We start from the raw sequence: 12,964 nt of genomic DNA, 5'->3' as shown, positions 1-12,964 counted from the left end.
CGAACTTGACAAAGTTAAAACCCCCTTCCGAGTTCCGGCAAAAGGCAAAATACGCGCTGAACATAAGCAAAGAAAATTTAATTAAAATTAATTATTTGAATATGTAAAATAATTGCGTTTTAAAGATGTACGAATAATTATTTCAATTTTGAAAGGATCCTAGGATTCGGAGTCGATCTATAAAGGAATTTGATCGAATTGCCGACACGTCGGTGATTGACAATACGGAAGTATTTCAAAGTGTCACTGAACCGGGAAATTCGAAACACTTGCGCGGTACTGTTACATTCTCACCTGATTTATCGATTTCGAAAGTAAGCGGCATTCGCTTTTTGATTCCATCACATAAAAAGTAACCACTCCGCCATCACATTGCTTAAATTTATTAGTCACTATGGTTTTTAATACGAAATTAGTATTATGTTTTCTTACATTGTATTTGGCCGTCCTTTGTCGGGCGTATCGTTACCCGGGGCCGGATAATATGCCCAGTACTCAGTATTTGCAGGGATTAGTGGACTCTTCTATGTCGGAAGCCTCGAAGGACATGGTCGACACGGGACTCTACCAAACCATACAGAACTTCTTTCGTACGGAAGGCTGCAGTCAGTACAGTAGTTATTTAAAAAAGAACTAAATCATTCAACGTCTTTACTGGACTCTTCCGTTTGCAGGTAATGAGGCTACACCGGAACAATTGGCTGCATTCGATAACTGCGCCATGTCCAACGGATTCGGATCAACTGTAAGTAGTCTTACAGGCGCTTGAAAAAGACGATAGTGCCGCTCAGGAAGCTCACGGACTAAGCCTCGGTGTTGCGTTTGTCCTTTATAGATTTCCCAACTATTGGGACCGAATGGGCTTTGCAACGAGTTTTTAAGTTCCAATTCGGGTAGCGACACCATCGAATCATTTTGCCTGTCACTCGATACAAGCGATAACTCGGTATTGTATACAAGTTTCCGTTTACCCTAATTGAAAACGGGACGTAAACAGTAGCGATCTGAGACTGTTCCTAGGAATAGACTTACTTTGTTCATCCTTTCCTTGAAACTTAAGAAAAAAACCAATTATTTTTGTTTTTAGGATGAGTTAGTTAAATGTTACATAGAACAAGCTTACCAAATGAGCGCATCAGGTCAGACGCAACCTTCACTTACCGACCTGATTCCGGTAACAAATCACTTGAATCCACCTTATTCCCTTTCGCCGGAAGTTAGGCTTAGCTCGGTATTCATGGGGGTGAGTAACGGGAAGAAATTCGTCTGTCGTCTGCTACAAAAGCCAAAAATATGTACTGTATCGGACGAATTTCTTCCCGTTACTCACCCCCATGAATCCCGAGCTAAGCCTAACTTCCGGCGAAAGGCAATAAGGTGGATTGAACTATTTTCACACGAAACCATTTTTACCAAATAATTCCTTTTTTCTTTCCAGAGATGCGTGACAATGGACACAGTCGAAAAGTAATCTTCCACTAACTAACAAACAAACTAACTAACCGTTTATTAAATTATAAGACACTTTGTTTTTGTATTTGTATTCATTTTGGTATTTTTTTTTTTTGATAAAAACACTTTGTTTACTCGTTTTTATTTTGTTGTTTATACACAAACGTAGATAAATAGCCTTTATTGATATTTACATTTCATTTACAAAAAAATGAAAGCCCATGATTTTCTTTTTCTCTTTAGGCTTCACTTTATTAATTATAATTATAATTATTTATTTAGAACGTCTTTTTGTCTCTCTTTCGAAGTGACCATTTCCGGGTCTCCCCCCGAGGGGTAATTAACTAAACGCGATTCTCTCCCGAGTGAAACGTCCCTCGCTCGACACCCCCCCTGTTCCCCCCGCCCCCCCAAAGCTATATATATTTTAAATATAATATTATTTATAAAAAAAAGGTCCGAGTCTGACAATACAATAATATATTAATTATACTCTTTCAGCGTCTTAGTTGGCCAATTTCTCTCAAAGACTACGTAGTGTCAGACTCGTTCTTTAAAGGGATACTTAAAGGGGCTCAGTATACCTTTACCGCGAAAACCAACGATGCTAATTGAGCAGCGACAAAATGCTTAAAAATAAAACAAAGTTGGTTGGTTGGATGATGGGGGGCGGGGCCAGGGGGAAGGGGTCGCCAGCCATTTTGTTTTAGGGGGGGGGAGGGGGAGTCGATAAGGTTGGCGCCGCCGCCATCTTGGTGGTGGTATTTAAAAAGCTAGGCCTTTGTATATAGATTTATATATATATATATTTATATATTTATTTATATATCTCTTAAGAATTTTTTTTGTAATTAATTATGAAGTATTTTACACTGACTTTTGAGTGTTTCATTAAATAAACTACGAAAAAAAATGGATGATTTAATTTTTTAATTAAGGTAATTATAATTAATTAATTTTTTATTCTTTTCAAAACACGATCGGAGAAAATTTAGAGCAAAAAAAAAATTAAATACCTGATCTCGGGAATCAAGGAAGCGAATAACGGAAGTTCCCGAACCAATCAAATTTCAAATGAATCGATGATGGGGAAAAGGGAAATTTAGGGGGGGGGGGGGGGGGTCAATTAATTACTTTATTAATCGTGATTAGGGATGACTCAAAAAACTTAAACCAAAAAAATAAAAAGGAAATTAAACGGGGCTCTTTTTTTCCTATTTCTACGGAAATATCACAACCAAAGCGCCTCTATTAAGAATTTCTGTACAAATCAGCGATTATCACCAACTCATCATCGCGTTAGGGAGGGGGCGGGGCCTGAATTTGGGCTCAATCAGTCTAGTCAGTAAAATTATGGAGGGGTAAGGGTAAGGGCGGCCTGATATCGGTTAAAGGGTTACTGAACGTCAAAAAATAATAATAATAACGAAAAAACAAATACCTTTGCTCTCTCAACTCGTTTCAGTTCTCAGTGAGATTCAAGTCATCAAATGGGGGGGGGTAGGCTTAACTCGCCCACTTAATTAATTAATTTCCAAATAAAAGCACCCTTAATGGCTTAAAGTTGGCACGAAGCCAACAACTATGACGCGCGATTAATTTCGACCCGACCCTTCCCCTTTCCTCATAATCATTTTGAGCCTAAGCGCGTCCGTCTTAAGACCGACCAAGGCCCAAAATGGGTGTTCCAACTACTCATCCCGAACGAACAAAGCAGCCCGCGTCCGCGTCCGCGCGCGCATGCGTAATTGGTCTAAAAATTAATATTCCTAATGTTATTGGCCTACGTTGAAAGAGAATGCGTGTCCTGTTGCAAGTCTTTCCTTCTAGAATCGTCAGCTAAAAGTAGATGCCGTCGTTGAGGGCCGCCACTTTGATGTCCCCCCGAACTAGACGAAGTTGCTAAGAGTTTCAAGGGAATATTGGCAGCGGCCACTCCCCCTTTTTTATGGTTTTTATTAGAAGGGACAACGACATTTCCGGCGCTACCGCTGGCGGATGAATGGAAGGCGTTCCCGAATTGGTTCAATTGGGCCGCGGTTAACATCTGACTGGCGAAGACTTGTTGGTAGGTGATGCTGGAAGAAGGCGAAGCCAAAGGAATATTGCCCGCAGCCGCTGCTGCTGCTGCCGCCGCCGCCGCGTGCTGTTGAGCCGCGGCCGCTACTACGTTCAATGGCGTCACCGCTTTGGCGTAACTAGAACCACCGTGTTTGCTTTTACCTGAATATACCGAAGGAAGGAAGGAAGGAAACCCAACAAGTCAGTGACCCCTCGATCATGGCGCCCTAAACGCGCATTGCCTCGCGTCGCATCGCATCGCCTTCTTACCTTTGGTGGTGGTGGTGGTGGTGGGATGTTGCGTGAAGTTGTTACAGTCGGGACTACTCGAGGCCGAGAGACTCTGCGAGGCTGCGAAGGTAGCGTTTGCGTTTTTATTGGGCGCGAAGAGAGGAGGCAAGACGGAAGAAGGCGAAACGCCTCGACCATTGACCATGGGAGAACTGACACCAGGACTCCCGCATTCCTATTATTATTAATACGACAACCACTAAGCTTTAAGTCAAAGCAGCGTCCTCGCAACACGCACTACACTAATCTTTTCCTCAACCGTCCAAAAGTGTCGCGCGTATCATCTAAACCCCACTCAACCTTACTAACAATGTCAATACAGGGTTCATACAACTTTTGGAAAACATATTTCCCTGAAATTTCCAGGATTTCCCCATATACTTCCCTGAATTTTCCAGAGTTACGAGCCTCCGAAGTTTAGTGTAACGCTATTCCTATGGAGGGGGATGTTTGTTTACGTTTTGCTTAATTACTCGGCCCCTGTTTGTCGTAGCCCTAAGTTTTTAGTATGGTTAGATGGGGTACAAATTGGACTATAACATATCCAAAGGACATCCCCGTATCTCTACTAGAACCTGAGTTACGAGCCTCCAAAGTTTATTGATAAAAATCATAAGTAACCTAATACCAATAAGTGAGACGCTAACATAAGTTGACCAAGATATTGAGGTAGCCGCAAGTTTAAAGTATCCTTGTATGGGGAGCAAAGAGGACTATAACATATCCAAAGGAGATCCCCGTAGCTCTACTAGAACAAGAGTTATGGGCCTCCAAAGTTCAGCGTCAAAAATCATAAGTAACATAATAACAGTAAGTGAGACGATACCATAAGTTGACGAACATTTTCCTTAATTACTCTGCCCCTGTTTGTCGTAGCCCTACGTTTTTAGTATGGTTGGATGGGGGACAAATTGGACTATAACATACTCAAAGGGCATCCCCGTATCTCCAGTAGAACCTGAGTTATGAGCCACCAAGGTTGGGTCTAATGCTATTCCTACGGAGGGGGTTGTTTGTTTACGTTTTGCTTAATTACTCGGCCCCTGTTTGTCGTAGCCCTACGTTTTTAGTATGGTTGGATGGGGAACAAATAGGACTATAACATACTCAAAGGACATCCCCGTATCTCTAGTAGAGTAAGAGTTACGAGCCTCCAAAGTATAGTCTAATGCTATTCCTATGGAGGGGATTTGTTTGTTTACGTTTTGCTTAATATCTCGGCCCCTGTTTGTCGCAGCCCTAAGACTTTAGTATGGTTGGATGGGGGACAAATAGGACTATAACATACTCAAAGGACATCCCCGTATCTCTAGTAGAAACAGAGTTACGAGCCCCTAAAGTTGGGTGTGACGCTATTCCTATGGCATGTTTTTGAAAATTTCGCTTAATTACTTGGCCCCTGTTTGTCGTAGCCCTACGTTTTTAGTATGATTGGATGGGGGGCAAATAGGGCTATAACATACTCAAAGGGCATCCCCCTATCTCCAGTAGAAACAGAGTTACGAGCCACCAAAGTTGGGTGTAACGCTATTCCTATGGAGGGGTTTGTTTGTTTACGTTTTGCTTAATTACTCGGCCCCTGATTGTTGTAGCCCTAAGTTCTTAGTATTGTTGGATGGGGGACAAATAGGACTATAACATACTCAAAGGGCATCCCCCTATCTCCAGTAGAAACAGAGTTACGAGCCACCAAAGTTGGGTGTAACGCTATTCCTATGGAGGGGTTTGTTTGTTTACGTTTTGCTTAATTACTCGGCCCCTGTTGGTCGTAGCCCTAAGTTCTTAGTATTGTTGGATGGGGGACAAATAGGACTATAACATACTCAAAGGGCATCCCCGTATCTCTAGTAGAACCAGAGTTATGAGCCTCCAAAGTTTAATGTAATGCTATTCCTATGGAACGAACATTTTACTTAATTACTCGGCCACTGTTTGACGCAAATTTCCCTGATTTCCCTGAATTTTACTGAAATTCGAAATTTCCCTGAATTTTCCCTGAGGTTTTTGTCAATTATTTATTTCCCTGATTATTCGAGGTTTTCCCTGTTTTCCAGGTTTGTATGAACCTTGCAATACTAGTTTTCAGCTTTAGGGTCCATTTTAAAAGGCAAAGTGAACTCACCAGTCTAAGTTGAGGGCTTTGCGAATCAGTGGGACTACTTCCCGAGTAAATCTGCAAGGCGGCTCCTTCATCCTGCAATAAACTGACTCCTAGATTGAGTGGCATGGCGGCGGTGGCGTAAGGCCCTCGATTCGTCGTCGTCGTGGTCGAAGAAGCAGAGGAGGCTTTAACGGAGGCGCTTTGAGAATGTTGATGCGATCGCGATTTCCGGCTTTTGTACTTGCTCGACGATGTCCCGCCGCCTTTGGCACCGCAACTCACTTCCTTATTGTCACTTAAACTCTGTTGATGTTGATACCTAGTCAACTGGTCAACGAGGGCCGCCGTCGAATGATGACCGAGGCTTATTCCGGCCAATGTCGGCGTGTCCGAGGAGGCGCGACTAACAGTCACAGAATGTAAAAGAGTACTCGAAACGGGAATTTGTCCGTTGAGAACGTCGGCCGTCGTTAGAAAGACGTTATCTTTGGTAGCGGCGGCGTTTGTCACGTGATTGGCTATACCCGCTAAATTATTGACTAACGTGGTGGTGGTAGTTTTGCCCGGGTTTTGACGCGAAAGAGCGGAGGCGTTGGGTGCCATAGCGACGTTGTTGCGATTGACAAAAGGGACGCTGAGTCTGGATAGGGCGCCCAATCGTTCGCCTATCGTTAAGGGGAAAGACAATGGTAAGGATCGCGGGGAACCGAGCAGGCTTTGGGCCGTTGCCGCCGTTGACGTTAGCGCCGTTACCGTCATGGTTCGAGGCGTCGCGTGTTGGGGTGAGTCTCCCTTTTCGCGATGATGACGCGCAGGCTCGAGAACGGTACCACCGGCGACCACCGTGGCGCTCGTCGTACAAGAAGACACGGAAGGATTATGAAGAACGGTGGCGCTATTACTGGAACTAGTTCGACGTTTCTTAGCGGCCGTTGACGCGCCGCCCCCGCAATTCGTAGTAACGTTCGTTTTTTCCTCACTCGCTTTTAGTCTTTTCAATTTATTAACGGCATTGGCTAACTTTGACTTGTTGCCCGTCGGGGGCGAACTCGATTGTTTTAGGGTTGACGCGTTACTGGAAGGGGAGGAGCCACCACCACCCAGACGGTTTTCAAGGGCACTGGTCAATGTCTGATGACGCGATACTACCGCCGCGTTACTGTTTAAAACGGAGTTTCGCGATGAGGAGGCGCAATTTGGCACCGTTAAAAGGGAACGCGTGGGCGAATTGTCAGTGGTGTTATTAAAGGAGGAGGAGGACGAGGTGACGACTTTGACGCCGCCACCGAGGGTTTTAACGTTCGTCAAAGAGGAGGCGCGAGGAGGGGAAGCTAAAGAGGAGGAAGCGTCACTATCGTTGCTTTCGTTGATACTCGTCAAGTCTAAAGTTAAGCCTTCGTGATCGAGAGTCGTCTCGACGCGAGCTTTCCTGAAATCAAGACGGTTCTCCTCTTTCAAGACTGTCTTAGGGTGATTGGTGGGTGGTATGGTGGGGAAAGGGGCTACGTACTTTGGAGGCACTTGGGCCGCGGGCACCACTCCCTTACGGTGCAAGAAAGCCATTTCCAGCGCCGATCTCGTAGAGTCCGAGTAACGATTGGTCAGAAAGACTCCGCACCCCATACGTCTGACGCCAAACGAGCACATCTGGAAAAAAATAGACCAAAAACGATTGGAGAACGCTGCCAACCACTGAAGATGTCCATTTTATTCTCTAAAACAACCCGAGAGACGCTTAAAACCCAAGGAGTGTCTTACAGCGGCAGGTCGGGGATGATGGCTTAAATAAGGCAGATCGCTTCTTTGCACTGAATGGTTCTTGGAACCTTCGACCGACGACTGATTTGGTGGTGGCGATTTACTGCAAGAGGCGGCGGTGGCGGCGGCATTCGTCTCCAAGTGACGTTGAAGAATATTGTCCCTACTCGATGATAACCTGAACCAAACGTTTAGAACTTAAAAACGTGGCCCAAAAAAAGCTTTTTAGGGCGGTGACGGACCTTTGAATATGAGCATTGTGAGTGGCATTAGACGTGGAGGATGTCGGGGGTGGCGCGCTCGATTCGTGCTGCTGCTGAGGAGCCACTTTGGAAACTCTACCAGACGCCAAAACTTTCTTTAAGTTAGCTATGACCGCGCTAGGAGGATGTCCTCCTCCTTTATTAGCCGCCCCGCCGCCACCACCACCGCCCGTTTTGTCTTGGGGGTGTTGATTGTGTTTGGTGGTGGTGGCGGAGCTGGGGGCTTGATTAGGAGGGTTAGGAGGAGGTTTCAGCAAGGCCTCTTTAGCCGCTCTGTGTTCCGTCAAGAGATCGTCAAAGTTCTTCTCGCGTCCCATGACGGCTCGCCTCAACGACAACGAATGCGTCTAAGCAGGGTGTCAATACAAAAGAGTTTTCTTTCAGACTCTTTGTACTTAACGCAACGCGTCCACTCGTATGTACATACCTTGCAAGTCAGGGAACGGGTGCAATGTTTGCCCGATTCGGCAATCACCACTCCGCAATGTTTGTTAGCGTCGTATTCGCGATCTGCTCAAAGAAACGAGTTGATGACGCTCCCACCCAACACGCCATCAAAAGACTTAAGTACTGTACCTTTGCACAAAAGTTGTTTCCTTTCTTTGGATGTCTTCTTGCTCTTGGCGGGTTTTTTGTGGACAAGAACGGCGGGCGTCGAGGGCGCCGACATGGCCCTGGAAGTGGGGCCACTTAGAGGGGACACGCCGTTCCCGGAAGCCCCGGACATACTCTTTTTAAAGACATCCCCGCCTTGTATTTTTGAAGCGCCCCCGTGCATTAAGGACAATGACGACGACGACTTCCTGGATGTTTGAGGGGCGTCGTTTCCCGGTCCGGGACCGGAAGTTCCTTCGTACAATACTTGAGTGTTTTGAGTCCTAGCTGGGCTAGCGCGGGGCACGCCCCCTTGTTCCGGGTCATTGCTGGCAAGGGGGGCGTATCGCGGCGATTCTGAAGAAGAGTGAACTCGCGGAGACGCCGAACTTTCGCGACAATCGCGCTCGTTTGAGTGATGATGCGCGGAGGAAGGGCTGTCGTTGGAGGTCTTCTTCATCAGGGCGCTATTGGGCATGCGTTCAACGCGAACCACCGGATCAATCGAGTGATTTCCCCCCTGGTTCGCCTGCTGCTGTTGTTGTAATTGTTGTTGCTCGCGTTTCTTCGAAGACTTGGAGCTTTCATTAGCACCGCCTTTAGACGAGTTGGAGTTTGATTTACCTGAAATCAAAGACAAACATATCCCCCATTGATATAGAGTGACCATTGTCCGATGACAGTCGCTGGTCCTTAAGCAAAATAGGCCTGGGACGAATGACCATTGTCCAATGACAGTCACTGGTCCTTAAGCAAAATAGGCCTGGGACGAATGACCATTGTCCAATGACAGTTACTGGTCCTTAAGCAAAATGGGCCTGGGACGAATGGCCATTGTCCAATGACAGTCGCTGGTCCTTAAGCAAAATAGGCCAGGGACGAACGACCATTGTCCAATGACAGTCGCTGGTCCTTAAGCAAAATAGGCCTGGGACGAACGACCATTGTCCAATGACAGTCGCTGGTCCTTAAGCAAAATAGGCCTGGGACGAACGACCATTGTCCAATGACAGTCGCTGGTCCTTAAGCAAAATAGGCCTGGGACGAACGACCATTGTCCAATGACAGTCGCTGGTCCTTAAGCAAAATAGGCCTGGGACGAATGACCATTGTCCAATGACAGTCGCTGGTCCTTAAGCAAAATAGGCCTGGGACGAATGACCATTGTCCAATGACAGTCGCTGGTCCTTAAGCAAAATAGGCCTGGGACGAACGACCATTGTCCAATGACAGTCGCTGGTCCTTAAGCAAAATAGGCCTGGGACGAATGACCATTGTCCAATGACAGTCGCTGGTCCTTAAGCAAAATAGGCCTGGGACGAATGACCATTGTCCAATGACAGTCACTGGTCCTAAAGCAAAATAGGCCTGGGACGAATGGCAATTGTCCAATGACAGTCGCTGGTCCATAAGCAAAATAGGCCTGGGACGAATGGCAATTGTCCAATGACAGTCACTGGTCCTTAAGCAAAATAGGCCTGGGACGCTGCCTATATCTAAGACCCGAACCTATGATGGAAACGATGTCTTACCATGATGTTCTGGAGTATTATTAGCGCTGGCAGAGTGAGTGTTGTTAGTAGAATGCGAATTGGAGGCTCTGGAGTTTGACGCGATCTTGTGCGGTGGCTGACTATTTTGTTGTTTCGCGTTATTGTTGGCGCTGCTGGGGGAAGACTTGAGTGGGGGCGTCACCCCACTGACATTATTGTTGCCACCGGAAGAACTATTGCTCCGGTTACCAGCGGGAGGAACTTGAGGAAGCGAGTTGCTTCCCCCACCGCCGCGAGAATGCGACGACGTCAAACCTTCTCTACCACCGCCGCCACCCCCGCCAGAGCCACCGCCGCTTTTGCCGCGAGACAGTTGCTGCTGTTGATGTTGAGGCGTTGACGAGGAAGAGGCGTTCTTCTCGGAGTTGGCAGAATGGGAACCACTACCGTGGCGGTATTCTAAACACCAAAGGAAGCTCAAAAACGTCAAATAATTGCTCTACTACTTCATTAACACTCATTTATTGGTCAATATGGACAAAGGGCTCGTCTAAATGGGGAAAGGAGTGGTTTCTTACCGAGATGTCCAGAGAAGGCTTGAGGCTTGACCACTCGACCGCACAGTTCGCAGACGACCAAGAAAAAGTCATCCCAAGTTGGGCAGTATCCAAAAAGACCCATTTCTATAGAAAACATTGTGATGACAACTATAGAGTGGTACTGAAAGGGGAGGAGCTACGCGCAACGTGACGTCAATATTGCTAGTCTAAATTGTATAGCCAAAGCTGACTGACGACTTAAAGGAAAGCGCGGCTCCGTTGGTGCCCCTTAAAGATGGCTTTCCTACTACACAGTGGCTAAGCTTGCTTAAGGCAAGTGCATTAGGTCTGATCTGATTGGTTCCTGCTTTTGGCAAGGTAAAATTCGTGTCCAGAAGATTAGCCAGAATAGAGTGCTGTCAGAAGCGCGGGTGTGACGTCACCCATGCTGTTTTCACATAAAGAAAAAAACGGTAACTGTCATGGCCGCCCATTGCTAAAGGCAGACTCGTGACGTTTAACCTTGGATCTGACGTCACAACTGACAGCACTGTATGCTAGGGGTGATTATGGAGCCGCCTGTTGCTTTAAAATATGGTGGCCAAAAAGGGAGGTAAGGGCTAAGAGGGTGTGACGTCACGAGAAAGTTCAGAGTAGCAAAATATTGCACAATAGCATTTTTTTTTTTCTATTATTAAATTTTTGGGGGAAAATTGACCTACAGGTAAAATTGAAAAATACTTAAAATAGAATTCTACAATCAGTAACACATAAAAATGTATCTATAACTATAAGGTTGTTGTTAAGACAGTAGGGATGTCAAAAGCAGAGTTACAACTTAAACCACAACAATATCATATCATAATGGTGTATGAATTGAAATTTCGCAGTGTCTTAAATCAAGATCTAACATTATCGATAACCTATTTATTGTCTTTATAAATATAGCCAACAGGTCAGACGGAAGACAAGTGCTCGGAAGCCATTTAGGTGGATTTGCTTACCTTCTTTTCTCAGTTTCATGGCATCATTCTCTCGGCGTTTCTTCCAATTCTTTTCCTTGCCAGCGTCTTCCTCCTCTTCCTCATCTAAGACAAGCGAAACAAGTTGTCATCATTTTTAGTTAGCGCAGATGTAACACATCTCTCATCATAAACAAGGTTTCAACTAAGTCAACGCCAATCATATTCTGCCTAATTATAGACCTTTTAAAGTAACACTGGCTTCGAAAGCCCTAATACTTTTTAGTTTTTCCTCGAAAAGGGGGCTATACGAATGTTATTGGTAAAACGATTACAATACATTAACGCGTTGGCCTAAAAGAGTTAGGCCTTGGTTAGGCTTAATGCACGGACGTATCTAGATGCTTTACCAATATAATTACGGCAGTAATTAAGCTTTTAACCATTTAAATTTAAGTAGTCGCTCTTTCGACGGATATTAAGAGGTTCGCTTACTTTCGGAATTTTTAAATCCGACGTGATCGGCAAATGAACTCCAAGATTGACCTTCTTTCGTGCTAGGATATTCCTCCATCGCCATTATGCTTTGCTATATTTTTTTTTTCAAGACAGGCTCCGACTTCGAGCCATTTTGATCAGACGGTTTGATTCAGTTCAGTTTCATAAGGCTACTTCCTTTTTTGGGACCGGAGGCGCCACAGACCATAAAGCGACCAATAGAATGCCGCAAAACCAGAAAGTATGGAGAAGTTACAACTGGATTACTATTGTTGAATACGATGAAGTTGCGATACGGGTTGTACGCGCCACTTTTGAATCCAGGATGTACACGTGTTTTGCGTAACAAAAATGCATCCTCGAAAGAGTTAATGACAGAATAAAGATTATGAAAATTTTAACGGATGAAAGAGAGGAGAAATAGTTTGATATTAGTTTCCTAGTCTCTGAGTGGCTTGGAAAGCACCAGAACTTAGTTTTCTAGGTTTTCTTCCAACTTCCCTTTTCACAGGAAGTCGCCTCCGGCGGATTGTAACTTTTTTACAATTTAGCTGTTTTCCAAGCAACTCAAATACTATAATAACATTCGCATTAAGGATAATTAAGGAAAAGATAACGAAATTAGGATGTTCATTACGGAATTAACTTCATTTTGCAAATATTATTATGCAATTATAGTGGCTTATGAAACAAACAAATGTTTTCACAAGACGAAGCCTATAATTATCTAGGCCAAATGTGCCAATACTATAAATATTCCACAAAACACACAAGGTTCAATTTTGCACGGTACACGCAAATACGTGGTACTACTTGTACAGAGATGAGCCTACTACCTACACTGGGAATACAAACAGCTAACACGAATAATTTCTCCCCATATCCTCCATGCTAATAACTATGCGGCTATTGTGGGCAGGACTTTTATCTGTTACGCCTCATAATTCTGATG

The 12,964-nt window shown here is 44.9% G+C and overlaps 2 protein-coding genes across 2 annotated transcripts; one reads left to right on the top strand and one right to left on the bottom strand.

Moving 5' to 3' along the window:
• The first annotated feature begins 38 nt into the window (after positions 1-38).
• Positions 39-1,513, top strand: LOC149618118 (uncharacterized). The gene is made up of 5 exons (XM_089855732.1): positions 39-605; positions 675-745; positions 836-946; positions 1,088-1,174; positions 1,439-1,513. The coding sequence occupies exons 1-5, from the start codon at positions 395-397 to the stop codon at positions 1,469-1,471; spliced, it is 513 nt and encodes a 170-aa protein (XP_089711858.1). The 5' UTR covers positions 39-394; the 3' UTR covers positions 1,472-1,513.
• Positions 1,514-1,578: 65 nt separating this feature from the next.
• Positions 1,579-12,184, bottom strand: LOC149618117 (uncharacterized). The gene is made up of 12 exons (XM_089855731.1): positions 12,010-12,184; positions 11,557-11,640; positions 10,592-10,696; positions 10,053-10,472; positions 8,503-9,144; positions 8,354-8,436; positions 7,906-8,273; positions 7,664-7,841; positions 7,416-7,552; positions 5,927-7,334; positions 3,784-3,979; positions 1,579-3,675 (listed from the first exon to the last, which is right to left on the bottom strand). The coding sequence occupies exons 1-12, from the start codon at positions 12,092-12,094 to the stop codon at positions 3,236-3,238; spliced, it is 4,146 nt and encodes a 1,381-aa protein (XP_089711857.1). The 5' UTR covers positions 12,095-12,184; the 3' UTR covers positions 1,579-3,235.
• Between the last annotated feature and the right edge of the window lie 780 nt (positions 12,185-12,964).

This window comes from Phalangium opilio, unplaced genomic scaffold (genome assembly GCF_054372755.1).
Source record: "Phalangium opilio isolate 3A_F unplaced genomic scaffold, DU_Popi_V2 ptg000209l_1, whole genome shotgun sequence".
Classification (NCBI taxonomy): Eukaryota; Metazoa; Arthropoda; class Arachnida; order Opiliones; family Phalangiidae; genus Phalangium; species Phalangium opilio.
The sequence above is the reverse complement of the archived record's forward strand: the minus strand, read 5'-3'. Positions and strand labels throughout refer to the sequence as shown.

What these genes read in the sequence shown, in the direction of transcription:
- LOC149618118 (XM_089855732.1), top strand. Translation starts at nt 395, where the DNA reads ATGGTTTTTAATACGAAATTAGTATTATGTTTTCTTACATTGTATTTG. An exon ending in CTTTCGTACGGAAGGCTGCA is followed by an intron (nt 606 to 674) that starts GTCAGTACAGTA and finishes TTCCGTTTGCAG; the next exon opens with GTAATGAGGCTACACCGGAA. An exon ending in TCGATACAAGCGATAACTCG is followed by an intron (nt 947 to 1,087) that starts GTATTGTATACA and finishes TTTTGTTTTTAG; the next exon opens with GATGAGTTAGTTAAATGTTA.
- LOC149618117 (XM_089855731.1), bottom strand. Translation starts at nt 12,094, where the DNA reads ATGGCGATGGAGGAATATCCTAGCACGAAAGAAGGTCAATCTTGGAGT. An exon ending in GCGGCCCAAGTGCCTCCAAA is followed by an intron (nt 7,335 to 7,415) that starts GTACGTAGCCCC and finishes TCTTGATTTCAG; the next exon opens with GAAAGCTCGCGTCGAGACGA. An exon ending in AAAGCCCTCAACTTAGACTG is followed by an intron (nt 3,980 to 5,926) that starts GTGAGTTCACTT and finishes TAATAATAATAG; the next exon opens with GAATGCGGGAGTCCTGGTGT.